Genomic DNA, 16,491 nt, shown 5'->3' with positions numbered 1-16,491 from the left:
CCATATTCAACCACCTCTGAACTCCCTGAGGCCACCTGCATAAAAACATGCTTCTCAGATAATGGAAAATTTATTCTAAATGCTTATTTTAGATTGAGAAAGACCCACTTTCTCATACCCATTTTGCTTTTTTGTCTGCTTTGATCTGTGGCTTTTGCACAACTGATTGGTCATGCTGTTCCTCCTTTTGACTTTAAGTGAGACTGCCTTTCCCCATTTCTTGTGGCTTATCTCATTTCTGAATAACCTATGGGGACCCTGGTGCATGTTATGAGTGGAGAATGGGGAAGAGTGTGCTCACTGTAAGAAGAGGAGTGGGCCTGCCATTGAGAAGGTCTCAAACAGGAAACATTTGTAAGCAGGAACAATGATTCTCATATAAGGCCACCTAGAGCCAAAGAGGGATGCTGTAGCCTCTGTATTGCCCTTATTCTGAGGTCTCCTCAAGTTTCTAAAGCTATCAGATGCCTCCTGTCTCTAATTTCCTCAGGATCAGTGGCTTGAGCTTTGGCTATGAGCCTGAGCCTTGGGCTTGCTTCTGGGGCCTCTGGAAGTTGATTTCTTTTTTCCTTTGCTCTTTCCCAGGAGACTCTTCCTTGCCTTACTCAGACTTCCAATGAGACTGAACAGTCTACGTTGTCCTGCAGGATCAGAGAACTAAGTTATGAATCTAGAGAAATTTGAGTACAAATTTGTTTTGGTTTTGGATGGTCAGAGCCTACTAAGAATTAATCTGATAACTGCCTTGGTGCCATTGCCAATAATTTCCCCTCTGTCTTGCTACTTCTAGTCACTAGAAACATGGAAGCTTGGAGCAGGTTGAAACAGGGCACTTGAATTCATATCATTGATTTCTCCATGATTTTCTTCAAGCAATTTTCCACCTTCTGTTCCCAGATGTTTCACCAGTGATATTGACTTTTCCCAGAGTGCACATGAAGGCCAGTTGATTACCAGATAATCACATGTTTTTGAAAGGTCTCTGTGCTCTTCAAAGGAATATTGAAGAACTGAAGGTGCTATCATTTCTTGCACAATCTTAAGGATACAAATGGCACCAGAAATAACCTGAACAAATCTGAATGATGAAAGCCAATTACAAACTTGACAACAGGTGCATAGAGATGAGACAGTTAGATTTACTTCCTTTTTTCTAATTTGAGAGGTTTCATGTTGAAGAAAATCAGTGTGTTTGGGTTGCAGAAGACCTAGACGCATTTACCATGAAGCTGAGCTGTGTTCCCATGGCCTGGGCCCTCTATATTCCCTCTGCCGTACTCTGGGAAGCTCATTTGTTGGTGGGTAAGTAAAATGTTTGAATGTTGGTATGAGAATAGAGATATGCCTGACTTTGGGAAAAGACTCAGAGCAAAGAAACATGGACTAACTTTGGCCCTCCAAAGAATTGGTTAGGTAGGATAAGAAGCCTAGATATAAGAGAGTTTGATGCAGACTGGGGGTATAACTCAGGGGGTAGAGCATTTGCCTAGCATGTGCCAGGCCATGGGTTCAATCCCCAGTATGAGGGGAGAGAGAGAGAGAGAGAGAGAGAGAGAGAGAGAGAGAGAGAGAGAGAGAGAGAGAGAGAGAGAGAGAGAGAGAGTGTTTGGTGTGCAGGACTGAATGGCTCTTTCTGAATATAAAAATCTTGAGGCCTTTTCCATCTGACTACAATGTCGTCTTCTCTAGACACAATTTCAACTCTTACTTTTCTGATACAATTTTCCTTAAAGGGTGGTCTGTACTTGGCTATCTCTGCTTCCTCACTTCTCACGTTTCAATGATTGTAGTCTGGTTTCCACCAGAAAAGTTTTGCATAGGGCACAATGATCTCCATTCAGATAGAATAGATGGTTGTACACTTTCCCATTCTTCTCCTGATGAACATCTCTGCTCACTGGGCACTGCTGATCACGTCCTCTTTTGGGGAAGGGGGTACCGGGGATTGACTCAGGGCACTCAATAACGGAGCTTCATTCCAAGCCCTCTTTTGTATTTTATTTAGAGACAACGTCTCACTGAGTTGCCTAATGCCTTGCTTTTGCTGAGGCTGGCTTTGAACTCGCCATCCTCCTGCCTCAGCCTCCCAAGCTGCTGGGATTATAGACATCCGCCACCACATCCAGCGATCACTTACTCCTTCTTGCTTGCCTTACATCCCTGACTTCCAATTCACCATTTTTTCTTTGTACTTCATGTACTTCTTTTTTTTTTTTTTAAAGAGAGAGAGATAATTTTTTTTTAATATTTACTTTTTAGTTTTCCGCAGACACAACATCTTTGTTTGTATGTGGTGCTGAGGATCGAACCTGGGCCGCACACATGCCAGGCGAGCGCGCCACCGCTTGAGCCACATCCCCAGCCCCATGTACTTCTTTTGGGCCCTTGGGAACTTCTCTTTTCTTCTCCTTATACCTGAATGTTCCCTTAGTTAATATCCTTGTCTCTCCACTCTTCTTTCTTTATGAAATCTCCTTTATGAGTTTATTGTCTGCATAACTTTTGCCATAATAGCTGTATGTTTAAGAGTTCCAGATCAGATCTTCAACCCTAATCATGCTTTTGACCTTCATATTCAAATATCAGTCTTCATACAGGACATATTTATCTATGTGTCCGAGAGGTATCTGGAGACAAACACCCCTGTCCTGGCTCCCACTTCTTCTCACTCATTCTTTCACTACTGTTTCCGACTTCAGCTAACAGCATCAGCATCCACTGTGATCTCCAAGAGACAACCTGACTCTTCCTTCTCTGTCTTCTCTATAACTGAGCAATCAATCAAATTTGGCAAATTTTGTCTCCTAAATTGCTCTTCCCTGAAACATTACTAATGCGGTCCTAGGACAAGCTCTCATCCTATGTGTCTGGGGCTAGTACAACAATTTCCTAACTAATCTTGTATCAGCCTTGTATCCTTCAATTCTGTACCCTGCAGCTGCAGTGACCTCTAAAATCTGTCAGCCTAAGCTTCTTGTGATGGCACACAAACTCTACCCAAAAGGGGCACCTGTTTAGACTCTTTAGCCTCTCTAGCCACCCTCTAAGTCTCACAACTTATACTTTGATAAATCTCTATTGGCTTATATTTATACATGCACACCTGGACTCTACTCTCTCCAAGGCTTTGCTTAGCAGATACTGCTATCTTTGCCTAAAATGAGCTCTCTTGCTGGCCTCCTGGTCCTCTCCACCTTTATAAACTTCTAGATACCCCGAAGGGCAGCCTTGGTGGCATCTTCTCTGAGAAGCCTTCCTTGAACCCTCAGTTCTGTTCTGATGGCTGTCTGGAAAACCTCTTTCTTATTACTTTCTTCTTCATGTTGAAATAATCTCTTCATATACCTGTGTTTCCCACTAAACTGATAGCTGTTTGTGGCCAGGGACAATGAGTGAGAGACAGAGATAGAGAGAATGTTTTTTAATCTTTATTTTTTAGTTTTGGCGGGCACAACATCTTTGTTTGTATGTGGTGCTGAGGATCGAACCCGGGCCGCACGCATGCCAGGCAAGCACGCTACCACTTGAGCCACATCCCCAGCCCGACAATGTTCTTTTGTTTTATTTCTTTGTTCTAATCAGTTATACATGATAGCGAAATGCTCTTTGATTCATTGTACACAAATAGAGCACAGTTTTTCACTTCTGTGGTTCTAAATACAATAGTGTCACACCATTCGTGCAATCATACATGTACCTAGGGTAATGATGTTCATCTCATTCTACCATCTTTCCTATCCCCATGCCCCTTGCCTTCTCCTTCCTCCCTTTTGGCTAATCCAAAGTTCCTCCACTCATCCCCTGCTCCCCGCCCCCCATATGGATTAGCATCCGTTTATCAGAGAAAACATTTCGCCTTTGGTTTTTTGGGATTGGTTTACTTCGCTTAACATGATATTCTCTGACTCCATCCCTTTATTTGCAAATGCCATATTTTATTCTCTTTTATTGCTGAGTAATATTCTATTGTGTATATATACCACAGTTTCTTTATCTGACAATATTCTTTTTTTTTTCCTTGTGACAAGAATTGCAGACTTGGGATCAAGCCCTTCTTCTAGTTAGTAGCTTTACATCACTTTGAAAAAGTCACTTTTTGTATTTCTGAATTCAGTTTTCTAATTTGTAAAGTGAAAATACTTCCACGTAAGATTTATTGAGTGAAAATGCCTGGAAGCCCAACAAGATTTTTGTCCTTAAAATGGATTAAAGCAGAGGAGGCGGAGGCCAATGGAGTGACAGAGGAGGAACTGAAAAGAGGTTGCAGAGTAGTAAAGGGGGCAAACGGAGGAGGTAAGGAAAGCACCTGGTACTGGGAAACAGAAAGAAGGCTTGATAAGGGGAGTTACAAAGTCAAAGAAGAGTCTGGGGTCATTGGGAGTGGAAAAGAACAAAGACAAATGGGACAGGAAAGGATGGAATGAAGAAGTGAGCATGCATGAATGGCCCCATGACAGGGAGCAGGGAGAGAGACTAAGAAGGACAAGAAATAGTCTCAGAAATGGAAGAAATGGCATTTACCTTGCCTGGATCAATCATGAAAGTAAGAGGTAGGAAAAAGATGTGGTGATAAATCTTTAACCCTAAAGACTAACAACCTGGAGACAAAGAATTGTTCCACAGTTACCAGTTCAGTCTGGGAATGGGGCATCAGGGTAGAGGGGAGGAGAAAGAAAGGGCTCTGCCATTGCTAGGGAAAGTTTAAGAGGCAGAGATCATTAAAGTAAAGATGACTGAACAAATGAAGATCTGAAAGGGGAGCAAGGAGGGAGGAGAGACCCAGCTAGGGACTGAAAGCTCTTTCATAGGTAGCATATCTAGGCTGATGAGTATTTTGGGAAAATGAGAATATGGATGAAAGTCCCCAAGGCAAGTCTGAGGACTGAATTAGACCATGTCTGCCCGGTGAAGTAAAAAGAACACTAAGTTTGAGCTCAAGCACACCTGACTTTTTTGCTTCATTCTTTATTTTCTTTTTAAACGCTGGGTGTATTTAATTTGCTTTTCTAAAGCTCGTTTCTTGAAAAAATTATAAAATGGAGATGAAGTCACCTACCTGGAAAGCTTGTGAAGAGTAATCATTTACTCTTAATGCACAAAATTGCTAGCGGTGAGTGGCAAACAGCAAATACTCAGTGAGTGTCAGAATTTGACGTTTGCCTTTCTCTCTTGTCCTATGCCTGTGTGCTCTGGGGTCATGGTTGTCTTTGGTTCCTCATTTCCTGCACCAACAGCTGGATGCCAGGCTGCTGGATTCACCTCCTTTTATTCTTTTATTTTCCACTTCCCAATGCCACAGTCCATTCACTGAGAGCACATGGATATCAGTGAACCAAGGTCAAAACCATTCCTCCCAGAGAAAACCCCCATCCCCACCCAAGAGTTTCTTGGAAAAAAGATTTTGATGTCTTCCTATTCGCATTCTGAAAAGGATGGTTGCCCCAGGAGAGAGGAGGAACTCTTGTGGAAAGCGAATTCCTGTCCCCTTTTTCTAAGTTGCAGCATCATTTTCTGGTTCTCCTTGGGACATATCCTCTTCAGCTGCCAGTTTTGAGACTCTGCAGTGTGAAGGACCTGTCAGCACTGAGAAGAGTGACTGCCACATGGATGACGACTTGAAGGACCCAAGGGAAACTGACTATCAGGTCAAGGGCTACACTTTCAGTGAACCCTTCCATCTGATCGTGTCTTATGGTAAGGTCCTCGGAAGACCTAACTGGTGTCCCAAACTCCTTCTTTTAGCTCCACAGCCCACTCAGGAAAATGACCCATTCAGGAAACTGGCCATAGGTTGAGGACTCATCTTCAGCCCCCAGCAGCCAGGAGATCCTCAGTTCTAGGCCCTAGAGAAATTGTCCCACACTAAGTCTAGAGAAGGGTCAAGGTGATGTGGTGAGAAATCTGGAACTCAAAGTTTTAAATTGGAGGCAAAAAATTGTTCCACAGTCACCAGCACAGACTGTGAGTAGGGGGTCTGGGGGAGAAAGGAGGACAGAGAAATGGGTTTCCCATTGCTAAGGCGAGTTGACAGAAGCATTTCAGTAAGGTATTAAGGGGTGAGAATTTATATGAATGGACCCTTAAGGAAAGTTTAGGGAGCCTCTTGTGGGCATCCCTGGGGGTTTTCTCAAGTGAGACAGTGGGTAACACTCAGTTCTTCCTCTGGGCTAGACTGGCTGATCCTCCAAGGCCCAGCTGCACCCATATTTGAAGGAGATCCACTGGTTCTGCGCTGCCGGGCCTGGCAAGACTGGCCACTGACTCAGGTCACCTTCTACCGAGATGGTTCAGCCCTGGGTCCCCCTGGACCAAACAAGGAATTCTCCATCGCTGTGGTGCAAGAGGCAGACAGTGGGCATTACCACTGCAGTGCCATCTTTAGAAGCCCCGGTCCAGGGAGCCCAGAAACAACATCTACGGTGGCTATCACAGTCCAAGGTAAGAGCTAGAGTCAGCACTGCTGTGGTAAAATCAAGTAAGAAGGGACAGGGAGCCCCAAATTGTTTTTCTTTGGTGTAGGGGTAGAAAGATCATTAAATCCTTGAGGAACAGATTGCTAGCAAATGCCCAATTGGAGTTTCAGGAGTGTCAAAATCGCAGCATTGCCTTTTTAAATCATCAACCCCACCCAGAGTTCAGTGTTTCCTACCACCCAGATCTATGCTTTCTGTCAATTGTAGATTGGGTATCTGGACTGCTATCTTATTGCCCATCTCTGGATCTTTACTGGTTCTGTCTAGTTGAGGAGAGAGGGAGAGAGAGAGAGAGAGAGAGAGAGAGAGAGAGAGAGAGAGAGAGAGAGAGAGAGGTGTCAAATGGGGCTGAGTGAAGTGACACACACCTGTAATCCCAGCTACTCAAGAGGCTGGCAGGAAGATCACAAGTTTGAGGCCAGCAAGGGCAGACCTTGACTTAGTGAGACCCTGACTCAAAATAAAAATTTTAAAAGGACTGGGATGTAGCTCAATGGTAGAGCACTTGCCTAGTTATAGGCTCTGGTTTTAATCAGCAGTTCTGTGAAAACAAAACAAAAGTTCAAGAGGAATCTTTCTTTAAAAAAAAAAAATTCTGGTGGAAAAGGAGGAAAGGACCTCTGACCTGGCTGCTTGGCCCCTCATGGTCCTACTTGAATATAGAATGGCTGAGCTCTTCTTTCTTGCTTACCTTTCCCTCAGAACTGTTTGCAGCCCCAGTTCTCAGAGCCTCGCCGTCTGCTGAACCCAAAGAAGGAAGCCCAGTGACTCTGAGCTGTCAGACAAAGCTGCCCCTGCAGAGGTCAGCCGCCCGCCTCCTCTTCTCCTTCTACAAGGATGGAAGAACAGTGCGCAGCAAGGGCCTCTCCTCAGAATTTCAGGTCCCCACAGCCTCAGTAGAGCACTCAGGATCCTACTGGTGTGAGGCAGCCACTGAAGATGGACAAGTTTGGAAACAGAGCTCCCAGCTAGAAATCAGGGTGCAGGGTAAGTGTGTATGTGTCTCTTTGGTTTGTGTGTGACAACAAGGAGATGGGTTCAGGATGACTGGACCCATGGGCTGGGTTCAGCATAGGAAGGTGAAGTAGGTACATAGAAAGCCAGGCACAGTGGTATATACCTATAATCCCAAAGGCTCAGGAGGCTGAGGCAGGATCATGGGTTCAAAGCCAACTTCAGCAAAGGCGAGGTACTAAGCAACCCAGTGAAACTGTCTCTAAATAAAAATGCAAAAAAAGGCTAGGGATGTGGCTCAGTGGTTATACAACCTTGAGTTCAATCCCTGGTACCACCCCACCAAAAAAAAAAAAAAAAAAAGAAAGAAAGAAAGAAAGAAAGGACATAGAAGAGAGCCCAAATAGAGAACTTCTCCCTCAAACCATGGTGCCAACGCTATCGAACCAAGACCTACGTGCACTGCCTCATAGAACTTAGGTTCCTTATATCATTTCTGGGCATTTACAGGAATATAATCTCTAGAATGAGGGATAAAATCCATGTTAAAATATGGGAGCTACCATTCAGAACTTGACCTGAAATACATTCAGAGGAGTTGTCTAGTGTGATGAGGAAGCCTGAAGCCAAGTGAGATGAAAAATAATAGAAGGAACTGGTGATGCCCATCCTAAAGAGGAGGTGGTTTAGGGGACCAACACTGATGTCCTCAAAAAGCTAACAACTGGACCACGAAGGAAGAATCAGACTAATGTCTTATATAATAAAGAGGTTGCTTAGGACGGTATAATATATCCATGCTTCAGTGAATTAGATTTTGTCTTGAAAGAGGAAACATCGGTTAATAGTCCATCTAATAATGAGGTCTTCTTGCTAGGATGTTCAAGAAAAGATAGCCAATCTTCAGATTAAAATTTGGATTAGGAGGGACACTAGAGTCCTCAAGTCCCTTTTGCCACTGGAACCCAAAGCCATTTCAGAGAATGAAAAAGGCTGCTATGACAATAGGTCCAGGTTTAATTCTTGTATGTGCCTTTTGCCATATAATCCAGGTCCCTCCAGCTCTGCTGAATCGCCCACCTTGAATCCAGCTCCTCAGAAACTGGCTGCTCCAGAAACGACTTCTAAGGAGCCCCCTGGCCCTCTGCCTCCACTAGCTACCCCTTCTGAGCACCGAGGCTTCTCCTCTCCGGATCCCCACCTGCATCACCAGATGAGCATTCTTCTCAAACTCATGCAGGATGTAAGAGCTCTTCTTGGTCACCTGGTCATAGAGCTGAGGGACTTATCTGGCCACCTGAAGCCTGAAACCACAAAGGCTCCTGTCAAGTGAAAGTACACTATTCAACCATGATCTGGCTCACCCACCCCCGATAAGTCCAATATTTTCTACTTTTGTCTTTCTATTCTGCACACATGCATAGTTTTACAAGTTGTCCTCAGTGTCTTATATGGAATTAGGGGGCATATAAATAAATTTGTATGAAGCAATAATTGGAGTTTAACTATAATTGTTTATTCTTATAGCATGACAACATCATTGTGTTCTCTCCAGATCAGGAATTTCTGTTCCCCAAGCCAGAACCTGATGACTTAAAGAGAAAAAAAAAATGGAGGTAGATTTCATATAGCAATATCAAGTGGGGGCAATTTTGTTCCCTGAACATTTTTGTCCTCACACAAGGTAAAAGGGATGTGTGTGCCACTGGCATCTAGTCAGGAGAAGCCAAGAATGCTGCTAACTATCCTATAATGCACAGGACATCCTCTTCCTCTTAACAAAAGATAATCTATCCCAAAATGCCAACAGTGCCAAAGTTGAGAAACCCCAGCCTAATGATAGACAAGTATTAGACTCTGGAGTGAGACTTTCCCTCTACTAAGTATCCTCTCCTTCCAACCTCCTAAAGCAAATATTAATTACATGCTACTATTTAGTCAGTGCTATGGTCTGAATGCTTATTTCTCCAAAAATTTATATATTGAAATCTTAATCCCTAAGGTGATAGTATTGATAGAAGGGACCTTTGGGACTAGATGAGGTAATGAGAGCAGAACCTTAGTATTGGGATTAGGGCCTTTATAAAGAAGACCCTACAGAACTAGCCTGCCCTTTTGCCATGTAAGAACACATCAAAAAGATGCTCTTTAGGAATCAGAAAGTGAGCCCTCTGGGCTGGAGTTGTGGCTCAGTGGTAGAGTGTTTGCCTGGCATGTGTGAAGCCCTGGGCTGGATCCTCAGTGCCACATATAAATAAATGAAACAAAGATCCATTGATAACTAAATATATATATATAGAGCCCTTGCCAGTTGCTGAATCCGTTTGCTTGCTTTAAGCTTGGATTTCCCAGCCTCCAGAATTGTGAGAATAAATTTCTGTTGTTTATAAACTACTCTGTTTATTGTATTTTATTTTAACATCTCAATCAAACTAAAACCTTGGCCTCTGTTATATGCCTGAATTTATACTATGTCAAGAATACTCAGATGGGAGGGCTGGGGTTGTGGCTCAGTGGTAGAGTGCTCACCTAGCACGTGTGAGGCTCTAGGTTCAATCCTCAGCACCACATGAAAATAAATAAAATAAAGGCAACTAAACAACAACAAAAAAAAAAAAAAAAAAAAAACTCAGATGGAGCACAGTGACCCATACTTGTAATCCTAGCAACTTGAGGAGCTGAAGCAGGAGGATTACAAGTTCAAAGCCAGCCTCTGCAATTTAGCAAGCCCCTCTCAACATAAAAAACAAAGGCCTGGGGATGTGACACAGCATCCCTGGGTTCAATCCCCAGTACCAAAAAAAAAAAAAAAAAAAAAAAAAAGAAGAAGAAGAAGAAGAAGAATCAAGGCAGTGTTTCTGTCTACAGAGGAATTAGACTTTGGAATGGAGGGGCAGTAATACTGATAGTCATAATACAATTAGAATAGGGTATATTGAATTTTCCCACAGAATCTTTGGAGCTCAGAAATATATGATCAAGCATAACATTATATTACATTGCCAGATTATCAATTGTTTTAATTTGGTACTGGGGATTGGACCTAGAGGCACTTTACCACTAAGCCACATCTCCCATCCTATTTACTTATTTTGAGATAGGGCTTCACTAAGTTGCTAAGGCTGACCTTAAATTTGTGATCCTCCTGTTTCAGCCTCCCAAGTGACTGGGATTACAGGCATGTGCCATAGTGTTCAGCTGTCTCTGAAATACTTTTTAAAAGTATGTATGAATCTTTGGTACCATCATAATATGTTTTTCTATTATTGGACTACTATTTACATTCTCAACCAATGAGAGCTAGCCTGGCAGACTCTACAGTAACATTTGGTCAATGAATTAGCATACCATGTTATAATGGCCTCTGCCAATGGATGTTCTATCTGAATTAAGTGGTATGAAGTTTTCACTGTAGCCTTTCTTTGTGCCGTTTATTCTGTACAGTTTTAACCTACAACAATTTACAAAATATGTGCACATGATCCTTCTAGATATGCCACAGAAAAATGAAGGAATAGAATTATTCTAATTCTAACATAGATTTATGGTGGTTCTTAGCATTTCCAAGGGGAAGGATCAGAAGGCAATGGGGAATTGGTGGAAGTTCATAATACCACTACAGTCTGAGAGGGCTGATTAACAATTGTGTGAGTAAGAGTTCCAAGAAATGACCAGAGACATATCATGACTTTGGCAGATGTAAAAAAGAAATGGGAGCTAGGCAAAGGTTGTGACACAGTTGTGACTGTGTCACACACAATCATTGTAATCCCAGTGACTTGGAAGTTTGAGGCAGGAGGATCACAAGTTCAAAGCCAGACTCAGCAACTTAGCAAAGTACTTAGCAGCTCAGAGAGAACCTGTCTCTAAATAAAATACAAAAAAAGGGCTAGGGAAGTGGCACAGTGGTTAAGTGCCCCTGGGTTCAATATCTGGTATCAGGAAAAAAAAAAAAAAAAAAGGAAATTCGACTGCCAATACTGTGCTGGGTATATTTCCAAAAATATACTATGTCATGATCATTCTACAAGGAGTTGTTTTCAGTTAATGATCCCATTTTTATGAATGCATTCTGTAAGTTCATGTTAAATAGAGAATTCACTTACAGATAATAAAAACTATCAGTTCAGTGGGGCGGGGGAGGAATGCATGCAGCTGGCTGAGATGAGTTTCACTTCTGTGTTCCTCATCCAACTGTGCATGTTAACTTAACAACCAGTGGAAGATATTTAGGGAAACACGTGAGGGAAGGTGTATGCAGAGTTTCTTCACCCTCTCTGGGTGCACCACACTCCCAGCATCTCTTTGTCTTCACTGGTTGGTGATTAGATCAATCTCCAGTTCCTCTCTTTTCCTGGAGGTCAGAGGGTAGGGCTGAAAATTCTCAGCCTCTAATAACAGGGTTGGTTTCTTTGGCAACCACCCCCATCTTCCCAGGAGTTGCCTCATATGCATAAATTCCACAACAGTTTTTTTCTTATAAATAAGAAAAGATGTTCCTCTCACCTGTAACACTTAGGACTTTCTTGGGGTTTTAGGAATTGTCAGGACCCAGGTACAGAGGTCAAACATATTTCAGACTGTGTCACATAACATCTGATATCCAGTAAAGTTAAATATTTGCATAGCTTATCACCTGGCATTCCATGCCTAGGTGTATATCCCCAAGAGAAATTTTAGCATATATGTATCAGAAGTCAGGTATCATAATGTTCGAAGAGTACTATTTGAAAAAGCAAAATTTTGGAGTCAACTCAGATGTCCACCAATAGTAAAATGAACAAGTTGTGCTATTTTCACAGAATGGAATGCTATGTAGCAGTAAAAATGAAAAAACCATACCTATAATGCAGCAACATAAAAGAATCTCAAGAATATAAACACCAGGGGCTGGGGATGTGGCTCAAGCGGTAATGCGCTCACCCGGCACACGCGGGGCGCTAGGTTCAATCCTCAGCACCACATAAAATAAAATAAAGAAGTTGTGTCTGCTGAAAACTGAAAAATAAATATTAAAAAATTCTCTCTCTCTTCTCTCTCTTAAAAAAAAAAAGAATATAAACACCAGGTGATAAAAACAAACATGCAGTAGAAGATCCTTTATACAATGTTTAAAAACAGGTAAAACAAAGGAACATATTGTTTAAGTATTCACATACATACATATGATAAAACTTTTGAAAAACAAAAACAAAAAGGCACACAAGAAATTAAAACACCAAAGTCAGAATAGTAGTTATCTCTGAGGAGTAGATTGGGGAGATAATGAGGAAGAGCACATAGGCAGATATAGATTATTAATTTTTTTCCTCTTCTCTGATAGGCATTGAGGGCTCCTTAAAAAGAGAAATAAATATATATATGATATATTTATGTATAAGTATATGTTTATATACAAATACATAAACAAAAAATATATTAAAAAATCTGTTATATATAAATAATATATGTGAATATACAAATATACATTTAAATATAAATATAAACATAAATATTAAATATATTTGAATATAAATATATGTCAAAATTTTATATATGTGGATATATATGCATACATATATGTTATATATTATTCAATTCACTTTATGTTTCTACCTTGGCTTTCTCTTAGAGGGAATAGAAAGCTAAGTTTATTACTTACAATGTGGAGTAGTTCTTTCCTTCATTTCCTTCATTCTTTCAGAAAGCTCCTTCTGCCCCACCCAGCAGTCCAGCATAGAAAACTTAGATTCAGTTACAACTTAGATGAGGACTAGGAAGAAACAAAATGACCTGCTAGAATCACAAGGGGAATTTAAACAGTGTGTGAATTGGGACAGGGCTTATCCTTGCTTTGGCTCCTTAAAATTTTTCTTCCTTTTTTGGTGCGAACTCTCCCCTTTTAGAGTGAACAAGTGGGAATTCTTAGGAATATGGAAGTATAGAATGCTGTCTTCCTGAAAGAGCTCCTTCTGGCAAACACTGCTAGTTTTCACTCACCATGTGTGAATTTTTCATAAAGGTAAAGGTTTTCAATTTAAAGAAATGTTCTGCTCTCTAGTCTAAAATAGGCCTTTATATTTCATTGGTATTTGAAATGCCTTTCTCTTATTCAAAAGCTTATATTTAAGAATAACAATTTTAAAAACACCTTTATTTGGAAAAATAAAAACTTGTTTGGCAAAGTTACAAAGTTAGGAAATACCAGATGTTGCCTGGCACAAGGAACACATGCTTATAATTCCCCCTACACAGGAGGTTGAGGCAGGATTGTGACAAGTTCAAGGCCAGCCTGGGCAACTTAGTGAGACCCTGTCACAAAATTTTAGAAAAGTGGGGAGGGAGCTGGGGATATAGCTCAATGGTAGAGTGTCCCTGGGTTCAATCCAGCACTGCAAAAATACATATAAACATACATACGACATACATATATACCAAATGTTGATGACAAGAAGGAGTAGGAATGTTGGGAGCCATTAACATGAGTATGCACTAATAAAAATACTTTGAGAATAATATCACAGTATTCAGTCTTTCTTTCTTTGGCCCACAAACACTTACTCAGTGCATGCTATGTGCTGTCACTATTCTAAGTGATTGTTATGGTTTGGATGTGCAGTATCCCCCAAAAGCTCATGTGTGAGACAATGCAAGAAGGCTTAGAGGAGAAATGATTGGGTTATGAGAGCCTTAACCTAATCACTGAATTAATCCCTTAATGGGATTAACTGAGTGGTAACCTAAAGTCGATAGGGTATGGCTGAAGGAGGTGGATCACTGGGGGCATGCCTTTGGGGCATGGTGAGTGGAGTCTCTTTGCTGCTTTGTCATCATGTGAGCTGCTCCCCTCCACCACATGCTTCCACTATGATGTTCTTCCTAGAGCCCCCAGGAATGGAGTCTGCTGTCTATAAAGTAAGACCTCTGAAACTCTGAGCCCCCAAATAAACTTCCTTCTCTAAAATTGTTTTTGGCAGGTATTTTAGTTACAGCAGTGAAGAGGCTGATTGAAACAGTGATATAGCAAGGAACAAGAAAAAGAAATTCCTGCCTTCATGGGGTTTACCTTCCAATGGAGGAAAATCTACCACAAAAAGATACAATGGTAGGGATAATAGATGCTATGAAAAGAAATAAAACAATATGCAGAGCCAGAGAGTAATGATGAGGGGACACTATTTTAGATTATGTGATTAGTGACTACCTCTCTGAGGAGGTAGTATTTGAGTGAAGTGAGGAAGTGAAACTTGCAGTGATCTGGGAGGATAAGAATCTTTCAGGCAGAAAGAACAGCAAGCGAAGCACCAGAGCAAAACTAAGTGTGGAATTTTCTATGAGCCATTATAAACAACACTGTGTGACTTGACCAGAGTGAGGCAGAAAGTCAGAGGAAATAATGTCAAGGGTCAAGTAAAGGCCCAGTCTGTAGGGCCTTATAGACCACGAGTAAATATTTGGGTTTTATTGTCAGTGCACCTTTGAGGGATTTTTGAGGGACAGTAACACAATATGGTTTACATTTTTAAAATATCTCTCTGGATACTTGGTGAAAAAATAACTACAAGGAAAGATATGTAGAAGATAGAATCATCAGGATTTGCCAATACATTAGATCTGCTTTTGGAGTGTGCATGAAATTCATGATCATAACACTACAGTCTCACTCCCAGTTATAAATCCCATGAAAACATATCAGCTGTTCTGCAGGGAGCATCAATCATAGCCTCATCAGCACTAATTTAGCGGTGGCCTTCTAGGTGCTACCCTGTTCTAATCCAGTTATGTGAACTGGTTCATTCAGTCCTCACAATATGAACCAAGAAGTTCAATGTGGCATTGTTTATGGTAGCTCAGGGTTGATTAGCAATCAGGGCTTTAGGGTAATGGACAGGTCCAATGTAATGGAAACATTGTGGAATACTGGGGCAGTCAGAAGCAATAAACAAGATGCAAATAGAGAAAAATGTCTGAATCTTAAATACATGGAACTGATTTTTAAAAGTAAAAGATAAAATGGTATATTTAGAATACAATACTATTGTTATGGTTTGGATCTTGAATACCCTTGAAAGCTCACCTGTTGAAGCAGAGGTGGTACTTTTGGGAAGGGATTGGACCATGAGGACTCTGGCCTCATCCATGGATTAATCCATTTGATGGAGTGGATTAATACATTTGAATATTCCATCTGATAGCTGGGCAGAAATGTTGGGCAGGAACCTGGTGTGTGGTGCATGCCTGTAAAACCAGCAACTCCAGAAACTGAGGCAGGAGGATGGAGGCAAGAGGAATGCAAATTCAAGGCCAACCTCTACAACTTAGAAAGACTCTGACTCAAAATAATAATAATAATAATAATAAAAACAACAACAACAATAGACTGGGGATGTGCTCAGTGGTAAAACACCCTTAAATTCAATCCCCCATGTCAAAAAAAAAAAAGGAAGAAATAAATAAATGTTGGGCAAGATAGTTTTCTTTTCTTTCTTTCTTTCTTTTTCTTTAAAGAAATTTATCATCACACAAAGCAGAGAAACAAGAGGCAGACTTTTCTCAGGTTGGTCAGATAAAGGCCACGAAACTCCATCACTGGTCATGAAAGACAAACAATATCCCTGGAAAACGTAGTCCATCTTTTAATTCTTTTAATTCACAAGCAGGACTCAGACCAGGTCTTTGGGGCCAAACCTGAGTCAGACCGAGACCTTAACACTTTGGGAGTGAATGCTGTCATCTCACAAATCCTTCTCTGGGATGGGAAAGCAAAGACTAACCACTTCCCTATGCAAAAGGATTACCAACACACACTGTGGGTGCCTGGCAGGTGATGGAGGCCACATGGCTTCAGTTATAGTATTGGAGGTGACTAAAGCTTGGGCAAAGGCCCTGGACAGGTTTAGAAATACAGCACAAAGCTTCAAGCTTCCCCCACACCTGGAATTAATGTGGACGTGTGAATGAATCAGGTTCAGTTCAGGCAAATGGCGCCTATCTAAGGGATCTCCTCCAGTGTCATTGCATTAAACAAAAAAGCACCCACTTCCAGGATATTAGGGTGTCTTCCCCATGTGAACTTTGTGGTACC

At 41.4% G+C, this 16,491-nt stretch overlaps 1 protein-coding gene across 1 annotated transcript; it reads left to right on the top strand.

The window, feature by feature from the left end:
* Nucleotides 1-1,139: 1,139 nt before the first annotated feature.
* Fcrla (Fc receptor like A) lies at nt 1,140-8,921 on the top strand. The gene is made up of 5 exons (XM_040287309.2): nt 1,140-1,302; nt 5,497-5,694; nt 6,172-6,438; nt 7,176-7,460; nt 8,480-8,921. Exons 1-5 carry the CDS (start codon nt 1,224-1,226, stop codon nt 8,758-8,760), a joined length of 1,110 nt encoding a protein of 369 aa, XP_040143243.2. The 5' UTR covers nt 1,140-1,223; the 3' UTR covers nt 8,761-8,921.
* The last annotated feature ends 7,570 nt before the right edge of the window (nt 8,922-16,491 follow it).

This window comes from Ictidomys tridecemlineatus, chromosome 11 (genome assembly GCF_052094955.1).
Source record: "Ictidomys tridecemlineatus isolate mIctTri1 chromosome 11, mIctTri1.hap1, whole genome shotgun sequence".
NCBI lineage: Eukaryota > Metazoa > Chordata > Mammalia > Rodentia > Sciuridae > Ictidomys > Ictidomys tridecemlineatus.
This window is presented reverse-complemented; position numbering and strand designations above follow the sequence as displayed.

What these genes read in the sequence shown, in the direction of transcription:
- Fcrla (XM_040287309.2), top strand. Translation starts at nt 1,224, where the DNA reads ATGAAGCTGAGCTGTGTTCCCATGGCCTGGGCCCTCTATATTCCCTCT. An exon ending in CCATCTGATCGTGTCTTATG is followed by an intron (nt 5,695 to 6,171) that starts GTAAGGTCCTCG and finishes CCTCTGGGCTAG; the next exon opens with ACTGGCTGATCCTCCAAGGC. An exon ending in GCTAGAAATCAGGGTGCAGG is followed by an intron (nt 7,461 to 8,479) that starts GTAAGTGTGTAT and finishes CATATAATCCAG; the next exon opens with GTCCCTCCAGCTCTGCTGAA.